Source organism: Botryllus schlosseri, chromosome 11 (genome assembly GCF_051294905.1).
Source record: "Botryllus schlosseri isolate E-star chromosome 11, Bs_hap1, whole genome shotgun sequence".
Taxonomy (NCBI): Eukaryota; Metazoa; Chordata; class Ascidiacea; order Stolidobranchia; family Styelidae; genus Botryllus; species Botryllus schlosseri.
Window position 1 is genome coordinate 12,013,311 of NC_137246.1, and position 27,235 is coordinate 12,040,545.

Below are 27,235 nucleotides of genomic sequence, written 5' to 3' on the forward strand. Positions count from 1 at the left end.
TTTTAGTCAAACAACGGAAAATATCATAAAGTCCGTATTTCGGTCTGAAAATTTTGAAAAAGTGTCCTCTTTCCAGATTTCTAAAATATAGTAGCCTAACCCTAATTAGTATAGCCAACCGAAAAAGGTCGGTGAGACTCATACAGGATCCAAGAGTATTTGCTAAAAATATTTGAGTATGCCTGATCTGTATCATTCCATGCAGATTGCATAAAACAGGATGAACTTAAACATGCAAATCCCAGGCCCTAACAAAATCCATAACGCATTCATTCGTAAACTCATAGCCGTGAGTCGAGCACCACAATGGAACACAGTTGCCATTTTACTCTGCATATTTATTGCAGATCTACGGATCGTGGTTTTTCGGGATCAGGATCCAATCCTGTTCAATAAAATGGAATCCTGATCCAGTTTCCGTCTCAAATGTCAAAATCCGGATCCAAAATATCCTGCACAAGCTTGAGCATCTATCTGACCCTGTCGCCGAAATCTTTCTAATTACACTTCGGCAGTACACCGAAATTTGCTATTAGGGATTTTTTGAAAGTGGTGCAATGCTGACGCGAGCTGAGTCCAAATTCTTACGAAACATCGCAGCGAACAAGTCACTTTCATGCACTAGAAATTTAGAATCCTGTCCTGATCCGGCTGTCGGGCAAAAATTTAAATCCGGATCCGATGCTATTGGAGAAAACTCGCCGGATCCCTGTCCGGCTGGAATACAAATTCCTGGTCCTGTACATCTCTAATATCTATGGAACTGATTTCTCGAATTTGAGTGCCTGGTCTGCAGTGTTCCTGGCAATCTCTCCGTCATCAAAGCGCTTGCCTATCTTGAAGGAGAATTCATAACCACGAAAATAATTGAAGTTGAATATAATGAGATGCTGTCAGCACATCGAATTTGTTTTTATTACTCATGTTGAACTAGCAGCAAGAAAGAGAAAAAAGCACAGTAGTTTTCCAATGCAAACGATGATAATCCACTAAACAATAATAAATTCCAGACAATATCCATTTTATGTACAAAGTTACTCGATGCCAAAGCCATAATACAAACACTTATACCCCGAACACATAGTAAATCATCCACACAAACTCTCAGCCACGTTCACAAGCACATAATTAAAAATCGGAAATATCTTATCTGAATGTACTGGGACTGTTGCATATGAACTATTGTACTGATAACATAGTCGCAAAAATGAGTTGGCACGTCGGTGCAAAGACTCCGATCGCGAGATCTTTGGCAGCGCTGTAGATTGGAAGTGGGATGTTGCGCAATCATGTTTAATAGTAGTCTTCAAATCCGTCATATCCATTGCCGGCGCCATACATGGTATCGCCAACACCTGTAGAATTTTAAATTGATATGGATGTTGGGAATATTTTCTGCAATAGATCAACGAAATGCTGTGACTTCAAATTTACGGTACATTTTCGCCCGTGCATAAAGCTTCAGGGCAGCACAGCCGAGCCAATTCCCTGATGAAATGTAACATTCATTTCACAGAGGTACAAATGATCGCAACTTGACCAAACAAGTTTATATGCATAGAAATAAGGCTAAAAGTAATGCAGAATATAAAAACTGAAATAAGCCAATCGGTAGTAGAAGGGAGACTTCAATAATGACAAACATCTCGTTGCAAAGAACCAGATGTGATCAAAGTTGATAAGCCATCGTTGGTAAAAGTAGAAGTAATCTCTTAAATGTCTACCCGAGTAGAAAGGGTTGTAATGAGTCGAGTCATGATTAGACTGATGATTTTTTATCGACTCGACTTGACTAAAGTCATTTTTCAAATGCGTAAAATGACTCGACGTGATTCGATTTCTGTATTGACTCGAATTGTACTCGAGTCATTGTGCATGAGTCGAACCAAGTCATATGACTCGTGACTAGACATTCATTTCATTGTAACTCCAAATAATCGTAAAGTCACGACATTATTGGTATTTCGTCTATCAGTCCTGATACTTGAAAAATAGGGCCAGGAACTGTTTAGACCAGGGGTGTCAAACTGAGATTGCGTCACGGGCCGGATTCAAGCCTTCAAATGGCTCGCGGGCCGAACCAGTCAACTGATTCTGAAATGTTAATTTGGGCTCTTGCTTTTTACTTGAATACCTTAAAAGCATATATAGTTTACACGGATCCCAGGGTTTTCAAAGTAGCAAGTCGAGACACCTCTATTCGCGAACAATGGGATTGGCAAGAACACGATGATTGTGCGGTTGAATACAGTCCGCTAATACAGTAGAACTGCTAAAACAGTCGCGTTAACGACGATATAAGTTGGCATGTCTGGTGGTCCATTGGGTCACAGTGACAGAGCAGTGCGACCATCCATATTTCAATTGTATATTTGTGCAACTAATGTATTTTCCAAGTAATCTGCATATAACGGTTCCGCATTGGCGTTTTTGCTACTGTGAATAACTACTTTTAGATTCATTTTCCATAAAATTTTGAACTTGGTGTGCAATTTTAAACGACATGTTACCAGTGATAACTACAGTGAAACACCAGCGCCGCAGTCGGGTAATTATAATGGGGCTTATGAACATGGAAGTATTTCCTGCAAAAAATCCCAACACTTGTTACAAATGTGCTTGAAAATATAACAATTTTTCAATCCACTCAAAATTGCCTCGCGAGCCGGATGAAATCGTCTCGAAGGCCGGATGCGGCTCGCGGCCCGCATGTTTGACACCCCTGGTTTAGATGAAGGAAAATTATGATATTATGAATGCGAGCCATCCTATATCACCCGAGCAGAGTTGTAAAAGGCGGGTTGAACCGGATCGAACTGAAAACTGAACAGTGAACATAATGACTTGGACTCCGACTTGACTCTGTGGTGAATTGAAAGTGACTCCAGTCAAAACATTAAAAGTGAGATTGACTTGGTTACAACCCTGCGATTAGAAGTAGCAATTACCACTCAAGTAAAAAAGTACGTATTCTAGGTATAGTTTGGCCCACAACAGCGAAAACTGTCAAGTAGAAGCAGTCCAAATCATAACCACTCCAGCAAGCAGTGTAAGTAGGCAAAATCTACTTCAGTACTCTGCAACAGCAGAAGTACTTGATTACTGACCACCGACACTTTCAAATTTCGAAAACATTACCAGACCAAGCATATCACCACACTACACACCTGCTTTTTCCATAAGTTGGGAAGCGCTCAGGCAGTTATCATCTTCCTCATGATAGTCAACATCTCCCTCCACAACAGCCGCGATAGGGCCGGATTCTTCCGTCGGTTCAGGAAAATGGCTCGGGCTTTCATTCACAACCTATATTTTGGAAAAGCATAATTATTCAAGTCTCGAGTATCAGGAGCGACAACCATTGAAAAATAGGCCGAAAACTGTCTTTTATCTGTTTGAATAATAAACAGTCTTTTATCTGTTTGAATGAAAATGTTTAGAGTGAGAAAAAAAGATTATATCATGAGTCGTCGAAATCACCCTAGAGCTTCACAGAAGTGAGTTGAACCTGACTTGAACTCGATACTGAACAGCAAGCGCTATGGACTCGGACTCGAGTCTTAACACTATGACTCGGACAGTCCTGTCCTGACTTGACCTTGACTCGGTGGTGAATTGAAAAAGACTCGAATTGACTCGAGTCAAAACTATGTAAGTCAAAATGACTTGTGACTTGGTTACCATCCTGCAAGGACCTACTGAGGACTTGAGCACTATAAGTAGCCCACTTCACTACTGACCAAGTCTGGTTCTACACTACCCGATTGCAAAAGCGGTACATAACCACTTCCAGGGTAAGTAGGCAAAATCTATGTGAGTGCTAACCTCCGGTTTGACGCTGTTACCCGCTACCGGGTTCAGACACGGCGTGACCTTGTCTCTCTTCCTCATCTTCGGTTTGGGTTCGGACTCCTCGACAATCGGAACGTCGGCAAAGTCGCTCTCGATTTTCGGTGCCATGTCGTATTTGGCCAGGCTTGCAAAGCTATCGAGGAATTTCGGCTTCTGCTTGACCGGCTCTAACGGCTGGTCGCCAGTAGCGCGTTTCAGCGCGTCGTAGTTGATTTTGGTCGAGAGTTTGCTGCGTTTCATCAGCTTTTCGATGGCTTCGCCGGCCGTTTGGGAGTTCTGTAAGCGAAAAAAGATTTCAAGAAATTACCTGGGTTCTTACTTGAGAAGAGTCATTGCTGCTGGTTTGTGGCGCACACTTGAATTTATTGCGTTTTACCAGCTATCAAAACTATTGATGTCTTCAATGTATGGCAAATAGCAATGATTAAATCAAAAATTCATTAATAGCAGTCCATTACATGAATCGTGCAAAAAACGAACAAATCTGTATTGTTGACAAGGCTTGCAAGAAAAAAGTAGTTGGTGAAAATGCTTTGTCTATACAGTCTTACAAGTAATAAAGCTGCAACTTTTTAAAATTCAAAATGAATCTCAGTCGCCAATATTAAATGTGCACTGTGCAGTTTAAAAACACATTCCAATCAAGTTCAGTCCGTAAGAGAATGGCAAATGTCTGGACAGCAAACTTGACTCGTTACACAGCATGCTGTTTTCCTGTAGCATTATCAGAAAACAATGAATTAGATTATAATCAAAATGAGAGCGTAAAAGCAATTCACTAATTAGATTAGAATTAGATTTCCGACATCTCACTCTAAATAGTCTAATTAGTCAACTAGAATTATCTAGTTATCCGAGTCTGCGCAGGAGCGCTTCACTACATTTATTATATCTGCACTCCCTTGCTGTACATACGAATAAGTTTGGTAACATAGATGCAGGTCATCTTCCGGCAATGGTCCATACTCACTGCATAGTAGTCTTTTCTGGGAATGTGTTTCTTTTTTGGCCTCTTCGGTCGAGTTTTCTCTCTCTCCTCCTCTTCCAACCTCCTCTTTTCCGCTTTCACTTCCATTTCCTGCGTTTACGCCAAAATTTAGAAAAAAAATCGTCCGTCCCACACTTTGGTGGGTTACAAACCTTGAGAAATTCGCCGTTTTCCGCCATCCAAAGTCTGGTCTTGATCACCGACTCGTTGGGACTCAAAATCATCTGAATTTGAAGAGGAAGTAGGAAACAGATGGCTCGAAGGTGTGGTCCCAAAGAAAATGAGGATAATTGAACTACAAACAGCATGCAGGGACAAGTAAACACCATCTAAATTCGATTAAAGCAGAGGCGGTCTGCAACGAAGCATTTCTACTTTTTCAGAGTATTCAAGTAAGCTTTGCCTACTAGCACTACTGACTAACGTGGTTACTGTTTTTGACCATTTCGCAAAAATTAGGGTTACCGTACGTCCTCCTTTTTCAGGAAATTGAAAATGTCCTCCGATGACGCCTAAATGTCCACCTTATGGCAATTCGTCCTCCTTTACAGATTTTACAGCTAGGCTAATGGACAGGGACAACTGAAAATCGCTATAAACGACGTAAAAAATGGGTAATGCGGGAGTCAAGTTAAAGTGATGACTTTTTTTTTAGTCAAGACAACAGGATTTCCAGTGAATATTTCAAAATCGGCTATTTTTAATTTCCTAAAAATAACTTTTATTATTTTAAAAATCTGTCCTTCTTTCCGGATCCCAAAATATGGTAACCCTGGCAAAAATGCACCCTGCAGTTTCGAACATAGCAGCCCCCGATTAACTGCTGAGAGTATGCGAGTAGTTTTCAGTCCTGTAGTTTTTACATGTCCAAATCACTACCTCCACTTGTAATCGAGTAAAAACTCACAGTGATACTTCTACCTCTACTTTTACTTGAGTAACAATGCTGGCTTCTTTGACTCTGGCTAACTCTGGCTAAAAGTCAAAAGACAGCATTTATTCGCCTGCCAAATCCAGTTGCCAATCTTCATTTTGTCCGAGTATGATGTTAGCAGCATCCAAACTAGACTCATTTAGTGCCCAGGCCTACATTGCACAATCTGAAGTCGTAACTACAATTCCAATGCATTCACGAGAATACAGACCTGATCTATTTCCTGATCATTGATTCCCTCCAGATCCAATTCGTCGTTATCCTTAGCTGGGGCACTCGTGGTAGCGATACCGTTGTCATGAGTGCCAAGCAGGTCTTTGGGTGCGTCTTTCAAGCCAAGGCTGGACGGTGTTGGCATTGGTCCGGGTTCCGGCACAGGCTGGTCTGAACGGATGTGAATTTGCGTGTCACGCCGGCTAATATGATAATTTAACTGCATGGTACTGTTTTGTTAGTTAAAAGTTGAAACTGTGATATCGCATAAACTGTAGCGTCCAGCTTCTCAAAAATTGGTTGGTGGGTACGCTCTTGTACCATACTTTCTATATTATGTAAATTTCACAATCATTTTTAGAGCCCAAATTGGACGAAGTCTTTCAATCGAACAGTTGGCACGGGGCAGACATCAGTCACTTCAAGAGATGCTTGAAAATTCCTAATAAGGGCTGATAAAGTGTCCAGAAGTCTCTAATCACCGGGTGAATGGTTTCATATTGCATGGTCTTGCAACATCCAACTCCCTAATTCATTTCTTAGCAAATACTCACACCGGCGACTCGGAGCTTCGAAGAACGTGATCGAAATGTAATGTGATACCAATGAACATACGTTGGTGATGGCGCAGATAAGAAATACCTGTTTCACTTCTGAATTTGGCTGACAATCCTTTGGCGACTTCCTCGGGATTTTCAGAGTGGATAAAATTTGCGGCGCTCTGGAGTTCCGGGTCTTGCGTTTCCTCCTCCAACACAGTGATTTCCGTGGTGGTGGTGGATTGCGGTTCAGGCTCGTTTTTTTTCCCTATGAATTAACGATGAGAAAAAGCAGTGTTTACAAGCCATGGACAACAAAAGTCTTATAAAACACGAAAACGCGATTAGGAATTTTACGAAAAAAGCCTTATTTCTTGTAAATAGGGCTTCGCAAAACAGTTCGGGGATTCGAATAGAGTACAGTGTCAATTACATTCGAGTCAAGTTGTGAGATATGATTTTTTCGTGTAACGAAAATATACGTCATCACACCAAAAATATATAAGCTAAGAATATAGTTTCAATAGTTCATTCCCATAGTCGGAGCCTAGAAACTTTCCGCCGTACCTCAGCATCGAACACATCCAAAACACAAGGCTACGAACATTCATAGTATGACATTTCTTTCAAGTAACCATCGACCCTCATAAGGTTCAGAAAGCGGCACAAGTTACTTTTGGTGTAGAAATATAACGATCGACAAGATAGCGTAATGGTGGAGCGTCCGGCTTCTTGATCGGTAAGTCGTGGGTTCAATCCCCGGCCGGTTCAGACCAAAGACCTGATTAGTAAATCCGGCATCCATGGCTTCCCTGCTTGACGCTCAGCATTGCTGGGATACCATGGAGGGGTGGTGAAAGACTTATAAAGCCTTACAAGGCCATTTATGCTCCTCCTTTTCATGAGGCATATGTACGTCATGCACTCATGGTGTTCATATGCCCAGATCGTGCGTATGCGTATCATGGGTCGGTGTATATGGCACAAAAACAAGGACAAAAATATGATACGTCCGATAAAATTTGTTTGGTTGGTGTGTAATTGGCATCATTTTCCTTGTGGGCAAGGTGGATATTTCAACTTTGCAACTAGTACTTTTATGGCGTCATAATAGGCGGGACGGGAATACTCGAATCGAAGCTTGATATTCGACCCATAACCGAATCAGTCAGATACTCGGTTTAGCCCAGCCCAGTTCGTAAATCCTACCGCATTAAGGGCTTCTCACGAACACATTTCATTAGGGGCTAAGCTCGTAGCGGGAGCCTCTGAGACTACCAGTTGATATCGGCAAGCATTGCTATTTCAAACCATAAAAACTTCTAAAGATTACCGCAACAGCAAAATGATGGTCACTCACCGCCGCGTTTGGGACGTTCCAGTTCACGGTCTATCGCGCTTGAGATCTGTCCAATTTGAGCTGTAAATCGAACCGCGTGACGTATTCAGACAAAGGGACAGGGAAATCGAACACTTACCTTCCAGCTGTTCCATGTTGGCCTGTTTTTGCTTCAACTTGGACTCGGTAAAACAAGGCGGATCCGCCTCTGATTCCAGATCGATGCTCATGAATTCGTTGATGGTCAATTGACTGGAGGGCGTTGACACAAATTCTGTCAGTCTGAAAAATATGGATATTGACTGGTTTGATACAGCGTAGCATTTGACAGTATTTCAGTGTTGTAATGCATTACAAGTAATATCGAGGTCGTTAGTAATGCTGTACCACCGTCGCAACCAGTTGTCTGCGACGGACTGGCAACAGACATAATGACCGCCACTTTGATCAATTGTGTAAAATATATAGCCCATCAACCTTTTACGTATTGTGTCATGCCCAATCTTCACCACTTTGACCACGTCCTTGAGCGTGCAGGTATAACCATGCAGCCTGGCCGCCACCAGTAATGCCGCGCCGCACAGTCCAGATGGTCGTCTGCCCGTGTGCAACCAATCGCGTTTCATGCGGGACACCAGCCTCATCGCGGAGACGCAAACTTCGTTGGTTTGCTTTCCGAAGTCCATGCGATGAGCGAATCTTGTGATGTACATGCAAGGGTCTGTAAAGACATTTCAAACTTAAGAGGACGTGGCTGCATGAAGAATATCACATTGTTTACAGTACAATATTACCGTATCTGAACAAGTCAGTTTTGATTCTTCGTATTTAAAACCATACAGCAAGCCCTCATAATAACGTCTCAATATATTTCCTAACAAATTTTCTCCACCACAGTATCATATTAGCTTTTCATAAACGGCACATATATATGTAATGAAAACTTGATTATCAAGTTTAAAGTGCAAAATTGTCCTCTTTCCTCTTTCAAAGTACTAATTTCGCACATACAATGATAATAATTCGATTTTATTACACAATGCATCTATGAAGTCCCAAAACGTGAAAAAATTCATCAAACCAGTACTTGACAGGTCAGAAATAAGGTCAACTCCCTATGAACATTGATTGTTCTTCATTAGGACAGTACACTTGTACAGCGTACGTTGGCAAATTTCAGCTCAATAATTATCTTCCATAGTCAGTACGGGGCTAGTGGCTACGTATGTCTAAAATACTTGAGAGGCGAGATAAGAAAAGGTCTGTTCAAACTTACATCAACTCAAAAATGGCAATTATGTCAAGAAGGCAATGGCAGTCACAGGGTGAAAACCTTTGGCCTTATTTAGCTCTTAATCACGTCTAATCCCTTTCAAGAACTCCGATTTATGACGATAATAACACTATAAACAATGGGCACGCCATGCCTTAACGCTACATTGATAATTTGAGGCTTACAATATATGAAAGAAATCACGGACCAATCAAAAGAATTTCTCAAAACAATATAGCATGAGTATGTTGGTGACTACAAACAGAGACATATCTTCCATAAGAAGTCCACTTGAGATTATGTTTACTACGGACACAAGGAAGGATAGGGTTGCAAATTCCGATTGTTACTCGGACAAAAGTAATCGATTCGATTATAACACACCATTGATGAATTGGATGTAATGATACCTCCATTGACACCTTTTGTGTACCTGCGAGCGAGAAATATTGAAAGTTTTTAAAGATGCAGCTGCCTCGATGTTCTCATCGCGATCGTATTTTACTTTTTTGCCATTAATTATTCACTGGATCTTTACCATTATATGCTCCTATACTTTTCAAAGGGCTAATAATTCCAGCACAATATCACACTGCCAGCAGGTGCACTGGCACATCCATACCTGGTTAGCCTACAATCTACATCAAAAAGGATAACATAATCACAATGCTCAGATGCTAATCATGATGTACAAACTATACAAGAGAAAGCAATTGGCGCGTAAAATTGATTTCATGTAAAAAGTGACCACACTGGCGAGACAACATAAACACATGTTGAAAATAACAATTCATAAGAGACAATGCAGATGAATGCAGCAGCTCTACAGGCCTTGACAGTGGAAACATACAGCTATTTTCGGAAATGCATCACACTGCAACACAGAAAAGAAACAAGTACAAAGGTCAGCATAACCAGACGCGCGGCATTACAAGGAACGAATTCAATATACAAAAGTGTCGTAATGTAAATTAAACAATCGGTAACTCCCAACAAAATTGAGGGATCAATTCACAGCTGGGGCTGGGTAAAATCAAGTGCTAGAGTGATTTGACTCCAAATTGACCAACTGGCACCGGCGGGTTTTTCTGAACAATTTTGCTTCACTTTTCAAAACTGTAAGACAAGACCTCAATGGAATGCAAAACCAACAAATAATATAGCGTTGGATTCAGAATTTCAATGCCTAACCAACTCTGCCATGAAGCTAGGCGAGAGCAGGGCAACCGAGTGTGTATATAATCAAGAAGATGGACAAGTTTTGGTTACTTTATAGCAGGGCTGGCCAACCTTTTCAGCCAAAGGGCCACATTCGATTGACAAACTTTTGCGCGGGCCACCATCCGCGCGAAGCGCGAAAATTTTTTAAAGTTCATAGGTCAATAATATTGTCACTTGACTATGTTGCGGGCCTGCTGTATATCGTTGGGATAAGTTTGCGAGGGCTGGGCTATTCACGCATGGACATATCGATATTGAAAGCTGCGATCAACATGCGTTAATCATTTCGTGCCTAGGTTTCATAGTCGACGGTCTTACTGCGAGCGCAAACGCAAGGTCGCATATGTTGAACGACACTTTGTCTCGTAATCGCGAATATAGTTAGACTCAATCTGATACATTGGGTGTTCTTCAATTTTCACAAAAGGGCAACAATTTTAAAAACAAGAAATCGAGTGGCAACATATTGCGCTAAACTTGTAGAAATTTTTTACCTTTGATAAATCTATCGCAAATTATTCTGCTGTATTGTAGTGTACGAAGATATAGGCTACCAATATGTGAATGGTTGATGGATCTGTCAATGAGTCGAAACTGATATTTTATTCATCACATCTCAAGTGTTGCGACCAGACTAATAAAATTTTTGGTTGGCCTTTCAAGTTCACAATCTGTGCGATCCATGTTTGATGATATTAGAAATTTCGGAAATTACCTCGCGGGCCACTCAAAACCATCTCACGGGCCACATGTGGCCCGCGGGCCACGGGTTGGCCGGCCCTGCTTTATAGAGTCCACAATGTACACTTAGTGTGAATAGCTACGAGCTATTCACTGCGACAGAGATGTCTTCTTTCAAACAAGCCATGAGTGACCGCTTTTGCTAACTAGTTCGATCCATGTAAGCCAGGGCTGGCCAACCTTTTTGGCCAAAGGGCCACATTCGATTGACAAACTATTACGCGGGCCACTAACCGCGCGAGGCGCGAATATTTTTCGAAGTTCATAGGTCAATAATATTGTCATTTAATTATATTGCGTGCCAGCTGTATATCGCTGGGCGCAGTTTGCAAGGACTGGACTATTCGCCGCCTGGACATATCGACATCGAAAGTTTCGACCAACATGCGTCAATCATTTCGTGCCTAGGTTTCACCGTTGACGGTCTTTCTGCTAGCGCAAACGTAATGTCGCACATGTTGAACGACACTTTGTCTCGTAATCGCGAATATAATTACACTCAATCTGATACATTTGGCATTCTTTCATTTTCACAAAGGGGTAACAACATTTAAAGCAAGAAATCGAGTGACAACATGTTGCGCGAAACGTGAAGAAAATTTTTACTTTTGATAAATCTATCTCAAATTATTCTGCTTTATTGTAGTGTACGAAGATCTACCAAAATGTGACTGGCTCATGGATCTGCTAATGCGTCGGAACTGATATTTTGGTCATCACATCTCAAGTGTTGCGGCAAGACTATCCAAATTTTTGATTGGCCTTGCAAGTTCACAATCAGTGCAATCCATTTTGTATTATATTACTACTTTCGGAAATTACCTCGCGGGCCACTCGAAACCTTCTCGCGGTCCACATGCGGCCCGCGGGCCACGGGTTGGCCGGCCCTGATGTGAGCAATGCATGTTACAGTGTTTTATCATAATCAAGCAGTCTGACCCACATTATGACGTCATACGAGTACGGTTGATATGGAAAGTTCAAATAGGTACCTTTCATGAGACCATGAATAGAATAATACCAGATAATTTGGTATTTTTTCCACCATACCTATTTCATTGCACTTTATGACAATGCTGTGAGTTGATCTCGACTACATCTACATGGAAACGTTGTTACCAACACCTGTAGCTTTGCACTACATGTTTTGAACCTCGAGATACAACGATTGAGGTTTCAAGGCTTCTACCGCGAGAACGAGCAACAAAACTATAATTATCTTGGCAGAAAGGGGTGTATAATATCAGTACTCGAAAACATCGTATCTCACTATTCGAATCACTATACCCGGCCCTAATTGCAATCGAAAACATATCCACGAACAGCACCAGAATCCAATAAGGCCCGGGACGAACCAACCCGGACTCAATCAATCGCCGTCAGTTATATCAGTTAAAAAAGCCCCGGACACCGCTAATTGCGCACTGCCTGCCTCGGTCACCAATACATTGTCTGATTCAACAGCCACAGCCTGATCATCGCCAGTCTGCCTGTCATCCTCGCTTGCATGCGGGGTTTGCGCCGTTTCAACACGAGACGCGTCCTCTTCCACCTCATTGTCGTCATCACGATACGACGTTGACGCATCTTCTTTTCCAGAGTTTCTCTCGGAATCTCCATCGTCCGAGGCAATATCCGCTACAGATAACGCGTCCGCCGTCGGTATGATCGTTCTTGTCCCGCTGCCGACTTCGCTGTTTCTGCGTACTTCTCGCGGCGAAGAGTTTGGCGCAGATACGGCGTTGCCGTTTGATTTCGAAGACGCGGACCGAGTCACTTTTATGCCTTGGGAGACGGCGATGTGGCGGACTCGCTCCAGATCAATCTCGGTGATCGAGTAGCGGTCGTGTAACGAGGCCGGCGCGCCGTTCATGTAATACCTGGGATACAAGCAAATATGGATTACGAAAAAAAATTTTTCAAATAATTTGGCCTGATTACGATCAGGTTTATGATTTTTAATTACAAGTCGGATTTCGGGCTTGGATGTTGAATGTTTATTGATGCACAAAATTTGTGCAATTTTTGAATGAAACTCAAGTCATTACTAGACTTGAAGTCGAATTTTGCAATTTGGCTGGATTAGGATCGGAATTTTGGATTCTTTGAAGATGATTTTCTAATACCTCACAAATTTAATACAACTGTGTATAATAAAATTTCAGCCATTACTGAATACAGACATTGGACAAGCGCAAATTTAGATATGGATTTGAAAAAAACGTGGAATGAATATTTCAGATGTATCAGGATTGGATTTATGATTTTTTTACCGGAATTTGGGTGTTGGACTTGGAATTGTTAGTAATTCAAAATTCCATACAGCTGTATAATAAAATTTCATTCATTACCAGATATGGGCATTGGTCAAGCCAAAATTTAAATATGGATTTTAAAAAAACGGATATAGAGATTTTGGCCATATTAGGATCGAATTTACGATTTTTTCATTTTTATTTTCTCATGTAGGCCTACACAAGTCGGTTTTCCTCACTTGCTCGATTTGGCAGAGTGTTTTGTTCACAGGCTTTTATCCAAGCTATTTGTACAGTTTTCAAAGCCAAAGTAATTTACTTTTACAAATTTTGACAGGCAGAAACTAAATTTTGGATGGATTTCAACTCATTCTTATTGTCTCACGATAGGTGACATTATGAAACCATAATAAAAAAATTAAATTTTATGAGCAACTCACATTCGATCCATCCTGTGGGCGGCGATCTGGGCATGTCTCTTCATTTCTCTGGTTTTCTCCATACGTTCCAGCTCCAATACATGCCGCAAAGCTTGCTGACTACCGTTGAGCCTACCGCCATGCTCCTCCGTCCCACGAATGGACAAATATGAAGATCTGGTAATAGAAAATGACGAGGTTTGGATTTTAACTGCTAAACACTCTGTGTGAACACTGTAAGTAATGACCAAAATATTCAACGCAGATTTAATTAATAGGAAAGATGAGTGACCAAGTAAATCAAAGTCAGCATCTTTTATTATCCAGACACCGATTTAGTATGGTCGTTATTGTGACGTCATAATGGAAGATGACGTCAATTCATTCCCGAATATTTCCCCAATATTGTGTATGTGATTCTGTAGCTAACAAAGGCAGCTATTCACCATATACAACCAAGCCCATATGTTTTTATATTAATTGATACAAACATCACATGTTTTTATGAATTCCTATCACAGTAGATTACAATATACAATATTTTTTACAAAAGTTGCATTTATGGGAAGTTCCTCGAGTTTATTAGGGTATGAGATACTGGAGTCGTTCTGTAAGGAACTGTAGCCAAACTCAATTCTGGCGACACCAACAAAATCTATAGCCTAAAAAATTGACCAAGTGAAAATATAATTTTCGGCGGCCTAGCCTGAACACACGTCAAATCAGAAAGGACTTCAAATTTAAACGACAGTGACATAATCAAGCCAAATATTTCCAGTAAAAAGTTCGTTGCATAAAAAATCGAAAAGAGTTGCAAAAAGTTGCAACATAAGATTCCTCCAAACAGCTTAAAACACCATACTACGCAACTTCTGGGTATTTAGGAAGCTTCCAGAAGCTGCAAAAAGTTGCAAAAACTTGCCATAATAATAACCAATGACTTCATTATTTCACTCTTGCGCACGGTTGTCAAAACAATTCCACTCATAAAAGAAATGTAAACATCTCCCAACTAAGAAGTAGGCCGTCAAGTAGAAATGGAGGTCACTATTGGCGAAAATGGCGTGTATTCCCACCCCAGATACAAGGGTGTGAATATACACCCATGACACACGAAACAGAACTTACCGCAGACTTATACCGCGGTGTAAATCGAGTGCAACATTTTAATCCAGCTTATGCATGCACGCAGGCAGGCACGTAGGATTTATGACCGCGATATAATTCTGACTTAGGTCCTGTTTTCGTGTGCCACCCTTTTCAGCCCTTTGGGTGGGAAACCACACTCTTTTCGCCAAGACTGTAGGAGGCGAATGATAGCTATTGGTAACTTCAAAAGTACGTGATAGGCTTGCGTAATCACATTAATACTGTCCAATTGTTTAATCACACTCACTTTACGCTTTGCGGAGGCGCGATCAGCGACCTGTTCGTGAGCGGTATGGAGCGAACGCCGCGGGCAGACGGGCTTCGGCAATGCAGGTCGTGGATTTCTTTCCTGTAAATGCCACTAACGGGAACCTCGCGCAGTCGTGTGGTAGCGCTGAACGTGTTGGATAACGAAGACGCTTTCAGGTTTCTGTCGTCAGTCAGACGCGGGTAAACAGACGAGCCGGCGTCCTGCGTTGTATGAAAAGTATTGATTGCGTCGCTGACGCAGTGCGGTACCGGTGTATTCCTATTGTACTCTTAATTTTTTAACGTCATCAAGTAGGTTCAACTCATTTCTACTGCATACTCAAGCAGTTACGTTTTCAGACTACTTGCGCTTCTTCTGAAACAGTTTGCAGGAAAAACTGCTTACTTGTAACGCTTCGGATTTGGGGATGAGTTTGCATCTCTTTTATGAATGCTCTGTGTCATAATAACTGCTTAAAATAAACAATGAATACCGGTAACTGAATAAGAATATATTTTCGAAGAATATACATTTGGTGTATATATTTCCGAATACTGCACCAATTTACAGCGACGTTGGTCGTTTTAAGCTATTCGGCTATATGGATGCGATTTGCGATTTCGGAAGTTTCCACCTCCGATTGACTGCTATAAGTGTGCAATTTCACGACCAAATCTGTCGTTTAAAACTAGGCCTACTGACTAGAGTTGTTTTCAGACCTAACATTTTATATTGTCACTCGAAGTAGGTTTGAAGTCTTGTGCTGATATTAGATTGGAATTTACGGCATTTCTTCTACTTCTACATGAGAAGCAACGTTGACTGCTTCAACTACCGGTATTTCAGACAAAATCCAACTAAACAGCAAGCCGAAATCACGCTAATCAAAGTCGCTCTTTCGCTCACCCGACATTCGCTTTTGGGGCTTTGTGGCATAATTTTGGATAGTTACGTCACCGCTGACAAGACACGCGATTACCAATTACAATATACGAGACTGCATTTATAGATAACTAAACTTCGTCACGCTTGCTTGCCCGGAGGTAATTACTGCTCACTTTTATCATTTTGATACTGACAACGGTCGATCCCGCTTTCGAATTCCACCTCCAGTGGTCGTATGTTCTGGGATTCCAGTAGGCGGTGGAATGCGGGGAAACGGCGCGCCGCACTTCGGAGAAATGCCTCTTCCGGCTAAGATAACCTACCAAAAGATAAGCGAATGGCGTCGCTGCGGTATGTCACAACGTATTCAAACACTACCATGTTACCAGTATCCACACTTCAACGGTAATGATACGTTGATTTCAGAGATGAGCAAGGCATGCGACAATGCGAATTGGATATTGTGGCAAATGTATTCAGGTTATGGATTCGACGCTTATTAAATACAAAGCAGGTTTTCAGTCACAAGAAATCAGCTCATCTCTGATGACTATGACTAAATCTAAGCGCTACTATTAATAGGTAGGTAGATCTAACCATATTTTATCGGACAACACTTACCGGTGGTCTTCGGTCGTTTCTGCAGCAGCTGGCTGGTGGCTCCTGATTTTAAATTTATCTTGTTTTTGAACACATGCTGAATAACCATGCGCTCGTACGTCGGCTGTAGTATCCTCTGATACATTTCACGAGTGCTAGGGTGTTGATTCACTTCCATGGCGAGAAAGTCGATAGCGATGTTATACCGTTGAAAGGAGGCGTCCGTTTACAAACTCTCTACCGTATTTGTGGATAGGCTAAGATACAATGCAAGATGAATATACTAACAACATCTGCGAAGTCGAATGAAAACATGTGAAAACAATATATACTGATTGGATATTTTTAGCTAAAGCTGATACGACAGAGCAAACGGATGACCTACGATCGTTCGATTATGACATCATAAGCGCAATGACGCCGATATCGCTACTGCCATGCGTATATTCCCTGAAAAAATGACTCCAATTCTAGCCCTTTTAACTTCACTGGTGAAATATTCAACAACCTGCACCTGCTTAAATACCCGTCTCACATTTATACCTAGTCCAACAGCCTTGTCAAGGATGCTTATCAAAGTTTGGATGGGCGCTGTCTCGCCGTGAGCTACGGATTTGTTACATGAACCAGCATGACTACAAACTCACACTCGGGCACACCCGTGTATCGAGACACCGCTCGCAATACCAGGATCACGTATAATATGCACTGTATATTCTTTTCATAACAGACCATATTAAACCAGTTAACAATGATGTCTTGTTTTGCTAAAATCCGCCCGTGCCCAATGTAAATGTGTAGAAGTTGATTCAAGGAGTGTCAACAATAGGTTCCGCGTTACTTGTTTCACCAAGGAGACCCTCTTGATTTTAAGCCAAATCGGTACATACATGCTCAACTTCGTATACACTACACAGACATACAAGCTTGCTGCGTCGGGTCAAATGCGATAACCAACCACGTCTACGGCGGAATCGATATATTGGCGAAGTAACGAACGCTGCGCACAATCATTTGATTTCGTCGTTTCGGGTTATTGTTTTCCTGCATTCTCCAAATATAATCGGCTAATTAATGGTTTAATGCCAATTGCTTCTATGGACGATTTTTGCGGAGGTAGCCTGTCGTTTACTGGTAGTACTGTACTACTGTCATTCCAGGATATTGGATTTCAACCTTCGACTTCAACTTTGTATTAGACCTCTGAGTTGCGTGTGACTACATGAAATCATGATCACTTCTCGTGGTAATCTATAAAGTTAACAAATTCCAATTATATATACTTTTACATCCGGATTATAAACAATTAGAAGTCAGGTTCAACAAAGCACGCATCGCATACCGCGATATTTCTTTAATTTCGATACGACCGACACCCGTAAATGAGCAGAGAATGTGACAATAAGATACCAATTACCGGTATATACATTAACGCGAGCATCATCGTAGGGCAGTGGTTCCCAACCTTTTTCCACCCACGTACCATTTCGAAGTTTTATGCAGTGCTCGCGTACCACCTACATCCACCATTTATGACGTCATAATCACGTATTTGATCTATGCGAGGTGTAAATTCTATTAAACTAGGCATTATCAGCAAGGGTTGATGATGAGATGCATGGAATTGTTTTTTCACCACCAGTCACAAGAAGAACAACAACATAATGAAATAAAAACAAACAACATAAGTTCATTTGTTTAATGCAGGGGAGGCCAACCTTTTTGCTATCAACAGCCGCATTTCGAGTAGTCATGTAGCCTACGGCCGCATTCCAGGACATAGTTTGTAATGAACAAACTGGATGACAAATACCCATTTTAAACTGTCCATGTCCATTTTCGGTGAGCTCCAGACTAACCTGTTTATTCATATCGGCGTAGGCTACGTACCGAAATTGCGGTGGTCCTGCTATGAATGGATATTTTGGTTTCGTGATGGTCGCGAAAATTTTTCAGATTCACGAATGAATTTTGTCATTAGTATTCGTAGTTTCACAAATTACTATCAAATATTTATTCTTTCTCAGCCAATGTCATCAGATTCTCCGGTAAAGTTGATGGACGGTGTGTTTTCGAAAATTTAGGGCATTAGTTATAAATGATTATGTGTCTTCGGGTGGACCAAATGTAATAAGTCACTTTGTTGAATACTGCTATTTCCTGACCTCCCATCAGGATTGGAGGTATATTGGAAAGATATTGAAATCGGCCAAACGCACCATAGAAACAAATTTCTTCGAGGAGGACACGATTCCAAGTTGGTATTTTCATCTGGCGCGCATCATTTTTCGTTGCTGTTCACATCTGTACTATGGTGCTCAGGTTGCAAAGGGCGCTACTACATTAATATCGAAAAAATGAAGTCACGTTGAATCGCGCTCGGCGCAAAGAAAATTTCAAAGTTAATCAAAATCTGCTAAAATTTTGGGAGTAAATTCGTAAATTCAATTTTCATGTCGACGACCGCCAACACATACAAATTGAAATACGTGTCCACGGCCGCACAAATTTCCTTCTACTGCCGCAGGTTGGCCACCTCTGGTTTAATGCTATGGCTGCATTTGTTTATTTTCCACTAGCTGGTCGATGCGTGGCATACGTTTGCTCACAGCGCCTCGAAAGTCATGCATGAGCGCAACAAGTCGGTTTCGTTTCTTCGACGTACCTTACCACGACGATGACGGCGGCTTCAGAAAACTCAAAATCCACCCCAACTGAACTAATAACTCCCTTCGGTCGAAAAAAACAGAATCTACTCGCGTACCACCTGGAAGACCATCGCGTACCACTAGTGGTACGCGCACCACAGGTTGGGAACCACTGTCGTAGGGAATAAAACCACTTTCCCGTTTTGATTTTTTACATGACGACGGGACGCCATATCGTAATATAAGACCAATATTGTGATGTCATTAGTGTTTGATATTATTTATTATTGTGACGTACTCTACTAGCGCATACAGCTTATTTACGTAGCAAGCTGGCTCAACGCTGCGGAAGATGTGACGTTTGAAAGGAAGACCCGGGGCCTACGATAAGTTATCGCAGGCCCTGGAAGACCGTAGCATTTCCTATGCTGCGCGCACTGTATGACCAATGCCCAATCTCCTTCAGAGTTGACCGTTATTTTTCGCGCAAAGTACGCTTTATGCAAGGTATCAGCATTTTGTGACAAGAAAATCGAGTATCCACGTTTCACTTTCAACACCTAAATATTCCGACTCCCTCTGTCGGCAAAGATTCTTAAAACTTCTATATATGAAAGCATTCTGTCTATATCACATCAGCTTTATGTAAGCTTAGAATTAGGACACATCTGTTTAGTAACATTCCCATATATTGATACAGAAAGAGAGCCAGAAAGTTCAAAATAGATTTGTAACGCGTCGAATTCTACGCTCGACCTGATAGGGCGGTGCATAACAGTTACCAGCCGATGCAACACCTTCGATTGCAATTACTAAACATCAATAAATAACCGCCGGAAACCTCAATCATTATATCACTACCAACACAAGGCTCCATCATCTCCACAATTATGCCGATTACAAACAAACAGTCCCGTCACTGACAACAAAGCGAGCATCGACATGAGAAAATGTAGGGCCTTTGTTGATATGAATATGTATGACGCGGGCGGAATAATGAGTTGAAGATGGCGATAATGGGAATCAAGTTTCAAGAGTCTGATCGCGCAGTCAGTCCACCGACACACCGCACACCGACATTAATCGACAGGGTGGCCACGGGCCAGTCACACACTATTATATTAATTTCCTCAATTCATTTCAAAATGTGAGATGGCCACTGTGTGACGCGGTGGATCATGTCGTCGCAATTGAAAGAGTCGAAGTGACTTGGCGAATTTTATCCATCAAACTCCCACCTTGACATACAGATGGCTATAGTTTTTCAAATATATGTAGGGAAGATGGTTTGTGATTTGGACGATTCCAAGCGTAATCAGGCCTTGCTCCCATAACTACCTACAACGGCGTAGCACCAAAACGCTGACCTATTTTAGGCATAAGACGTGCGACATCCATTTTACTAAGTCCTTTTGACTACTTCGACGTGTTTCATGCGGTGTTTTGAATTGATAAGATGTTAATAATAATATCGAATGATTGGTCTACCGCAGAGACTATATATATTCGTCTCTTTAGCGACACCTTACGAGGTAATCAGAATGCAACGTGGTTATTATCATTTTCATTCAAGAGCGAGCGAGGCCCAGAACCAAATTTATCAACTTTTTAGGAGCTAATTAAGCTTGTCAAACGTTGTTAGTGCCAGTTTGACCTTTCGCAAGGCAGAAGCCAGGAGATAACAAGTCAAATACTCCAAAAATGGGCTGAAATCATTGAGCCATGCAAACAGAGATACGGTTGAGTAGACAAATAACAAAGTAAAAGGCTGACGACGATGTCCTCAATACTCAGCCGTCGTATATAGTATTGATATCCACTATCCCGATGCTGTAGCTGTGATATTTCATATCAGCTCTTTAGCATGGGAAGCCAGGAGTTAAATTTTCCATTAAATGACGTTGAGACGAATGAGGAGACACCGAACAGTATCGCTCACACAAGGTACCGGTATGCATCATGAGACAGCATGAGATTAAGCTCTACCATCAGCAATCGGAATGTCAGAATGTGGTCAACTGTAAACCTATATTTAACAGAGTACATCCCGATCGCGCTGCCAGAAACATCGCGCATTCGCTAAAAGCACTCTCGATAGACGCAGTTCATGGATGGCAGGGCAGTAAAAGTACTGTTTGCGAAAGAAACGAAGTCATGTTGTTTAATGAGCTGATGAGTGATATTCGCTTCACAGTTGGTCCAAAGGGTAGGTTTCATATACTACCAGTATATTCCTTAACACCAATAATGTCAAGAAAAATCGAATACATTTTTATTCGTCCGTTATAATAGATATGACATATATCACTAAAAATACATGAATAGGAACATTTTCATTCTTATTGGTAACCTTTACCTCAGAGGTTATATAAAACGTTCAGTGAGCTACATAACTTGAGATTCGATTTTTGTAAGTTGTATACATGTATGTACGTCGTACTTACTCTAATACGCTACATACACTGTCTTAGAATTTTGATAGAATAGTTCCCTATCTAATCCTTTTCTGCACGGATTCTGGATACCCCACCTGCCCTGTAAACTACTCACAGCATTGTTGTGCAATGTGCAGTAGGGGGATGTAACGTACGGCCCATGAAATTGGTTTCTAATTCTGTCGTAAGTTTGAGCTAATCTCTCAAGTGACCTGAGAGAATGAATAATCCCTAAAATGTACATAAAGCTGACTTGACACATGACCATTTTTGACAGAATTGATTTATCAAATGGAAATTATTTTCAGTAATTGTTTTACACAGTTTTATACCATACTCTATTGACAAGTGTTGATGATATCACCTTTACCGATTTTTAATGAATCATAGGCCTTTAAGCTACTAAACTTGCGAAGACCGCTGGTTTCACAACATTTATATCTGGTTGCACACCCCTGCTTTACAGGATCAGCTATCCGTATACCAGCACACAAATACATACTCGCAACGGGTAGCTCGGTATTTTTTGCAATGTTGTACGGGGACATGGCAGGAAATACAAACGAAATCGAAATTCCGGATGTGGAACCAGTAGCGTTCAAGGCTTTACTGAGGTAATAAAAATACTACCAGTGCTTAAGATATACCTTCACATGCCTGATTATTCACGTTCAGATACTTGTACTGTGACGCTATTAATCTAGAAGCTGATACTGTACTGTCCACACTGTACGCAGCGAAAAAGTACATAGTGCCCAACTTGGCCCGAGCATGTGTGTCTTTTTTGGAAATAAGCATGAGTGCCAAGAACGCCTGTATGCTGCTTTCTCAAAGCTGGCTTTTCGAAGAGGAAAAGTTGACTCAAAAATGCTGGGAGGTGTGATTGATCATGGGTTGAAGTTAGTCATTCTGTCACAACGCTTCTAACCTCTGTCCGTAACTCAGGTGATTGATGCACAAGCCGCCTTATCCGTGCAAGCGGAGGGATTTGTGGATATCGACTTGAGAACGCTGACATCGATATTACAAAGAGATACGTTGAACGCAAAAGAAAGCATAATATTTGATGCAGTCATGCAGTGGTCTGTATCGGAATGCAGGAGAAACGGGATATCCGCGAGTATGGAAAATAAAAGGAAAGTTTTGGGCGATGCAATATACCAGTTGAGAATACCAGCCATGACATTACAGGTACGAACGCACAGCATTGGTGGCAAGCATATGACTGATCCTAATGACTTGAACCCAAATTTTACATGCCTATTCTAAGATTTCTTTAAATATGGAAATTAGGAGTTTGCAGACGGTCCCGCAAAATCGGGAATGCTCACACAGCAAGAGATAATCGACATCTTTTTCTGGTATTCGGCTTCCGAGAAACCCACATTACAATTTCCGACTAAAGCAAGAAGGTTTGTAGCGTATGTTGTCTATTTCAACAGATACCGTACCAACTCTTTTGTTTGCACAGCGGATTGACTCCACAAACGTGTCGACGTTTTTTATCCTGTGCGTATCGTAGCAATCAGTGGAGGTACCGCGGGCGTTGCGATTCAATACAGTTTATGGTCGATAAAAGAATTTTCCTAGCAGGTATTAACACTTAATCCTATCACTGTGTGGTATTAAAACCAATCCTGATGAATAAGGCTACTTCGTAAGCTATATGAACAGCATAATCCACTATTAGCTAATACATCGCCTAAGCTGACACTAATATCGTAAGCTTAATGAGTCAATTTGAATGGATAAGTATTAAGTATGTTAGTTCCAATAATATTCAAGTATTTATAAGTTTTCTGGATACGCCTATAATTGTGTGTAGTCTGCATAAAAGACACGACTCATTTCAATCTTCAGGCTTTGGCTTGTATGGCTCAAGCAGCGGGGCCGCGAAGTATGTTGCAGACACCAAATTAACACGAGGTCAAGATACTCTCGCAAAAGAGAAAATTTCATTTCTATCAGACGGCATGACTAAAATCTTCCCTGTCTGGTTCAGGTACGAATATCGTCAGATTACAGCTGGACTATCGTTAATTACCATTATTGCTCACTTTAGACATCCAGTTCAATGTGAACCGCACATTTACTACACTGCTTCCGTTGTGCTGGATGGTAACGAACTGAGCTATTTTGGACAAGAAGGCATGTCTGAAGTGACTAGCGGCGACGTTGTTGTGCAATTTCAGTGCTCCAATGAAAGCACAAATGGTAGGAACTACGTCTAGCGGTTCACTTGCCCACGGTCATGTGTGAAATATTATCTAGGTACTGGCGTCCAAGGCGGACAGATTCCCGAATTGATTTTCTACAGAGCATCATGTTAGCTGCAATGTTATCAACTACACGACAAGGTGCACCGACTTACAAAATGCTGTATCAACTATACGAGGTGCACCAACTTACAAAACGCTGTAACTCTACAATGTATAGGCCTAACTTTTCAATGCCTTTTAACATTTGCGTGATGCACGTAATTATTATATCCGAGTATTTGTATGATTATGATATTTGTACTTTTGTAAGGCAATACTTGTTTATCTTCTACGTCGCAATCATTAGGTCTACTTAACATATTTTAGGTGAATAATATATTGTTTGTCTGATACCAACAAGAGCATGAATCTACTTACCAAGGATAGGCAGCTGAATGTGTAGCTCTTTGGCCAGTGTCAAAAATGTTTTTCCAAGAGTGAACACGTTGACCTGAGAAATCCATAGAAACTTAGGTCCAAGCATTAAGTATAAGAGCAAGAACATACCTGAGTGATGTCACTGAAATCTAGCAGCAAATCTGCACAAACAAAGTCAAGGTATGCCCACGGAGAGATTAACATAATGCATTATAAAAGAACTTTGTAAATTTTAAAGGATACGTGGTGTCCCGACAACTCTACATGTCATGTAAAGGCATGCTGCAACAATATGCTGAATTCTTCTTCCACGAGAAAGCCGTTTGCTAATTGCCATTTTGAAGAAGTTATACGCCGTGTCCACACAATGTTGATTGAGATGTAGTCCTGATGCCATCTCCCTAATCTCTCTTTTACCTGGAAGTGGTGGGGTAAGGTTATGAGAGAGAGAGACTAAATAGGACTGAATGTACAAGTATGTACTTAGGCTTCAAGTTGACTAGTGGAAAATTTTAAAAACATTGAAGTGACACTGAAGTTTAAGCAACTAAACAAACCTACTTGTGGACACCAAAAAGTAATCCTAGTTCGAACTGGAAATCCCTGTTTGGCATGCAAGTACATTTGGTAGTAAATCTACTAGGGAGATTAACATCGTTGACTGAATTGACACCTCGGCCACACACAAAACTGAACTACACCTCTGTCAAGAGTCACTTTACGAGATTCCTTCCCCAAATTGTGTCTGAATCCAGAAAAATGTGGCTGATTCGAGCCTGGAAAATAAAATTAGGAAGATTATGGACGATAAATTTCATATACAATACGAGAGGCTTTTTACCTTCGCCAGACACGAACTGGCCCACCATGGACGACGATCCATCGGAATTTGCGACAAATGATACTTCGGATACTATTGTGTTTTCCTCAAGCACCGAGCCGCAGTTCATGCATACTGTGTCACCACGAGATGGATCGACGTCTAGCTCACTAGACTTGCAATGCGGGCACGTTTTCGGCATTGTATATCGTTGAATAACTCCACTTATACAATTATTTTACAATACAGTTGAAAGATCTGGAAATTCAAGTCAGATTTTTTAAAATTAGCATAGATATTACGAATGAAATGTACCCAATAAGTCATATAGTTTTGAAGGCTCACATCATACTCAATATTCCACAAAAAGAGTATAGTCACGAGATCAAATTGCTGCACTGGACAAACATATGGAAGCAGATGAAAAAGAACCTTGCAAAGAGAGCATTCATAATGAATTCTATTGATTTCGACGTAAAGAAGAATAGTGGGCGAAGTAGAGTGGAGTCTAGTAGGCCTACACGAGTGTCTGAACAGAAAGTAACCAACGACTACCAGACTAAAAATGCTTTTGCTGAGGACAGTCAATTTTTAGAATAATTTTTACAATCATGGTGAAGAGGTCGCACGAAAAGATTGACGGCATTAACTGTTCAATCATGGCGGAGTTCGCAGATAGATTGTCTTCATCAAAAATGAAATAACAAGGTAGCAAACAAAATAGGATAAATATAATGGGTTCTTCAAAGAAAAGAAGCATACATAATCTTGAATAATGACTGACCATAAGCCTCTACTACAATAGCACACATATTTTTAAACACTAATGCAATCTCAAGTGAAAGAATGTGACGGGAGACTTTAAAATCGGTTTTAAAACACAGCTACACATTATTGTGATAGCTTATAATTTCTATATGGTAAATTTACAAGATAGTAGATAGGCTACTTCCTCATAAAATACGTCAAAGATGCCAAACTACAATTCGCAATCCAAGGTAACCACAGTATCTAAATTAGTTTGTTGTAAATATTCAGGTAATATTTCTTTGTAATTATCGTGATGACACATATTCAGATTTGTTTTAATGGAATCATAGGCTATAGTACGATATCTCTCATGTCAGCAATTGTCAATTGGACAATTGAAAGGTGAGACATAATTACTGGAATCAATATTGTTAGAAAATACTGACATTGCAACACCCAACATACAGTCATTCTATGATTCTCTTTAAATATTCTTCGGAAGGATTTTCATTGGCGTATTTCTTCAAGTACCAACACGTCAACTTAATTTTTAAATCTTCTTTGACAACATGGTCAAAGGCTGCTTTTGCAAGGATTTTTCCAACACCCTTTCCACGGAATGCAGGCGGTACTACGGTGTGTTGCAAGTCCCATTTGCCTTCATCAATGATAACATAATCAATCCGAGCATCTTCAGCCGAGCCCTCTATTTCCACAATAAACTGGAATTTGCTTGGTATGTGCTGCGCTTCAAGTTTATTAGCCAAAGCCATATAGCAGTGAAATAATGTCCGCGGATAATGATTTTTGAGTGACAAGGTAGTGGTCAGCTGGATAGTTTTTAAAAGTTTTATCATAACAATACAGGAATAAGCTTGCCGCAACTAGAATCTGTTTACCAATGGAACAGTCTCCACTTCATTCATAATGATTATCGCCATTATTTCAATGCTGATAAGTACACGGATGAATATTTTTAATACATCAACAACCTCCTCCGAAACACTGATTTTTATCGCGGGGAAAATCCCTCAGAAATTCCACATCTCGTACGGAGTACGGAGACGCGACTCGAACCAGCTACCTCAGCACCGCTTTCCCACATCACTCTACCTCCGCCACGACTGCCAAAGCGCCGAACGAGAGCACTGGCGCAACATATAGCTCGCGTGACGTGTTTCCAATCGTGGTTCCGTGATACTTCAATGTGATGTTATCTATAGATATTGTGTACTGCATCAATGACTGCTCGGTTACTTTTCAATGAAACCGAATGTGTACTCTCGTT

At 41.0% G+C, this 27,235-nt stretch overlaps 3 protein-coding genes across 4 annotated transcripts; 1 reads left to right on the plus strand and 2 right to left on the minus strand.

The window, feature by feature from the left end:
- Positions 1 to 878: 878 nt before the first annotated feature.
- On the minus strand, positions 879 to 27,091 carry LOC145450124 (transcription factor IIIB 90 kDa subunit-like). Its single transcript, XM_080328612.1, has 15 exons — positions 25,219 to 27,091; positions 25,079 to 25,153; positions 24,621 to 24,794; positions 24,507 to 24,538; positions 24,378 to 24,450; positions 8,343 to 8,586; positions 8,005 to 8,147; positions 7,887 to 7,946; positions 6,630 to 6,794; positions 5,986 to 6,158; positions 4,993 to 5,064; positions 4,823 to 4,930; positions 3,826 to 4,128; positions 3,168 to 3,306; positions 879 to 1,355 (listed from the first exon to the last, which is right to left on the minus strand). The coding sequence occupies exons 1-15, from the start codon at positions 25,397 to 25,399 to the stop codon at positions 1,294 to 1,296; spliced, it is 2,004 nt and encodes a 667-aa protein (XP_080184738.1). The 5' UTR covers positions 25,400 to 27,091; the 3' UTR covers positions 879 to 1,293.
- LOC145450132 (uncharacterized) lies at positions 12,316 to 16,985 on the minus strand. The gene is made up of 5 exons (XM_080328623.1): positions 16,680 to 16,985; positions 16,232 to 16,377; positions 15,171 to 15,394; positions 13,796 to 13,951; positions 12,316 to 12,980 (listed from the first exon to the last, which is right to left on the minus strand). Exons 1-5 carry the CDS (start codon positions 16,834 to 16,836, stop codon positions 12,470 to 12,472), a joined length of 1,194 nt encoding a protein of 397 aa, XP_080184749.1. The 5' UTR covers positions 16,837 to 16,985; the 3' UTR covers positions 12,316 to 12,469.
- On the plus strand, positions 21,091 to 24,359 carry LOC145450129 (BTB/POZ domain-containing protein 3-like). 2 transcript variants are annotated; one of them, XM_080328620.1, is made up of 10 exons: positions 21,091 to 21,250; positions 21,346 to 21,512; positions 22,208 to 22,355; positions 22,417 to 22,618; positions 22,687 to 22,932; positions 23,035 to 23,153; positions 23,213 to 23,334; positions 23,602 to 23,743; positions 23,804 to 23,955; positions 24,013 to 24,359. In XM_080328620.1, the coding sequence occupies exons 1-10, from the start codon at positions 21,171 to 21,173 to the stop codon at positions 24,069 to 24,071; spliced, it is 1,437 nt and encodes a 478-aa protein (XP_080184746.1). In that variant the 5' UTR covers positions 21,091 to 21,170; the 3' UTR covers positions 24,072 to 24,359. The 2 variants fall into 2 exon arrangements, with proteins under 2 accessions (XP_080184746.1, XP_080184744.1); XM_080328618.1 differs by having other exon boundaries at positions 21,093 to 21,256.
- Positions 27,092 to 27,235: the final 144 nt, after the last annotated feature.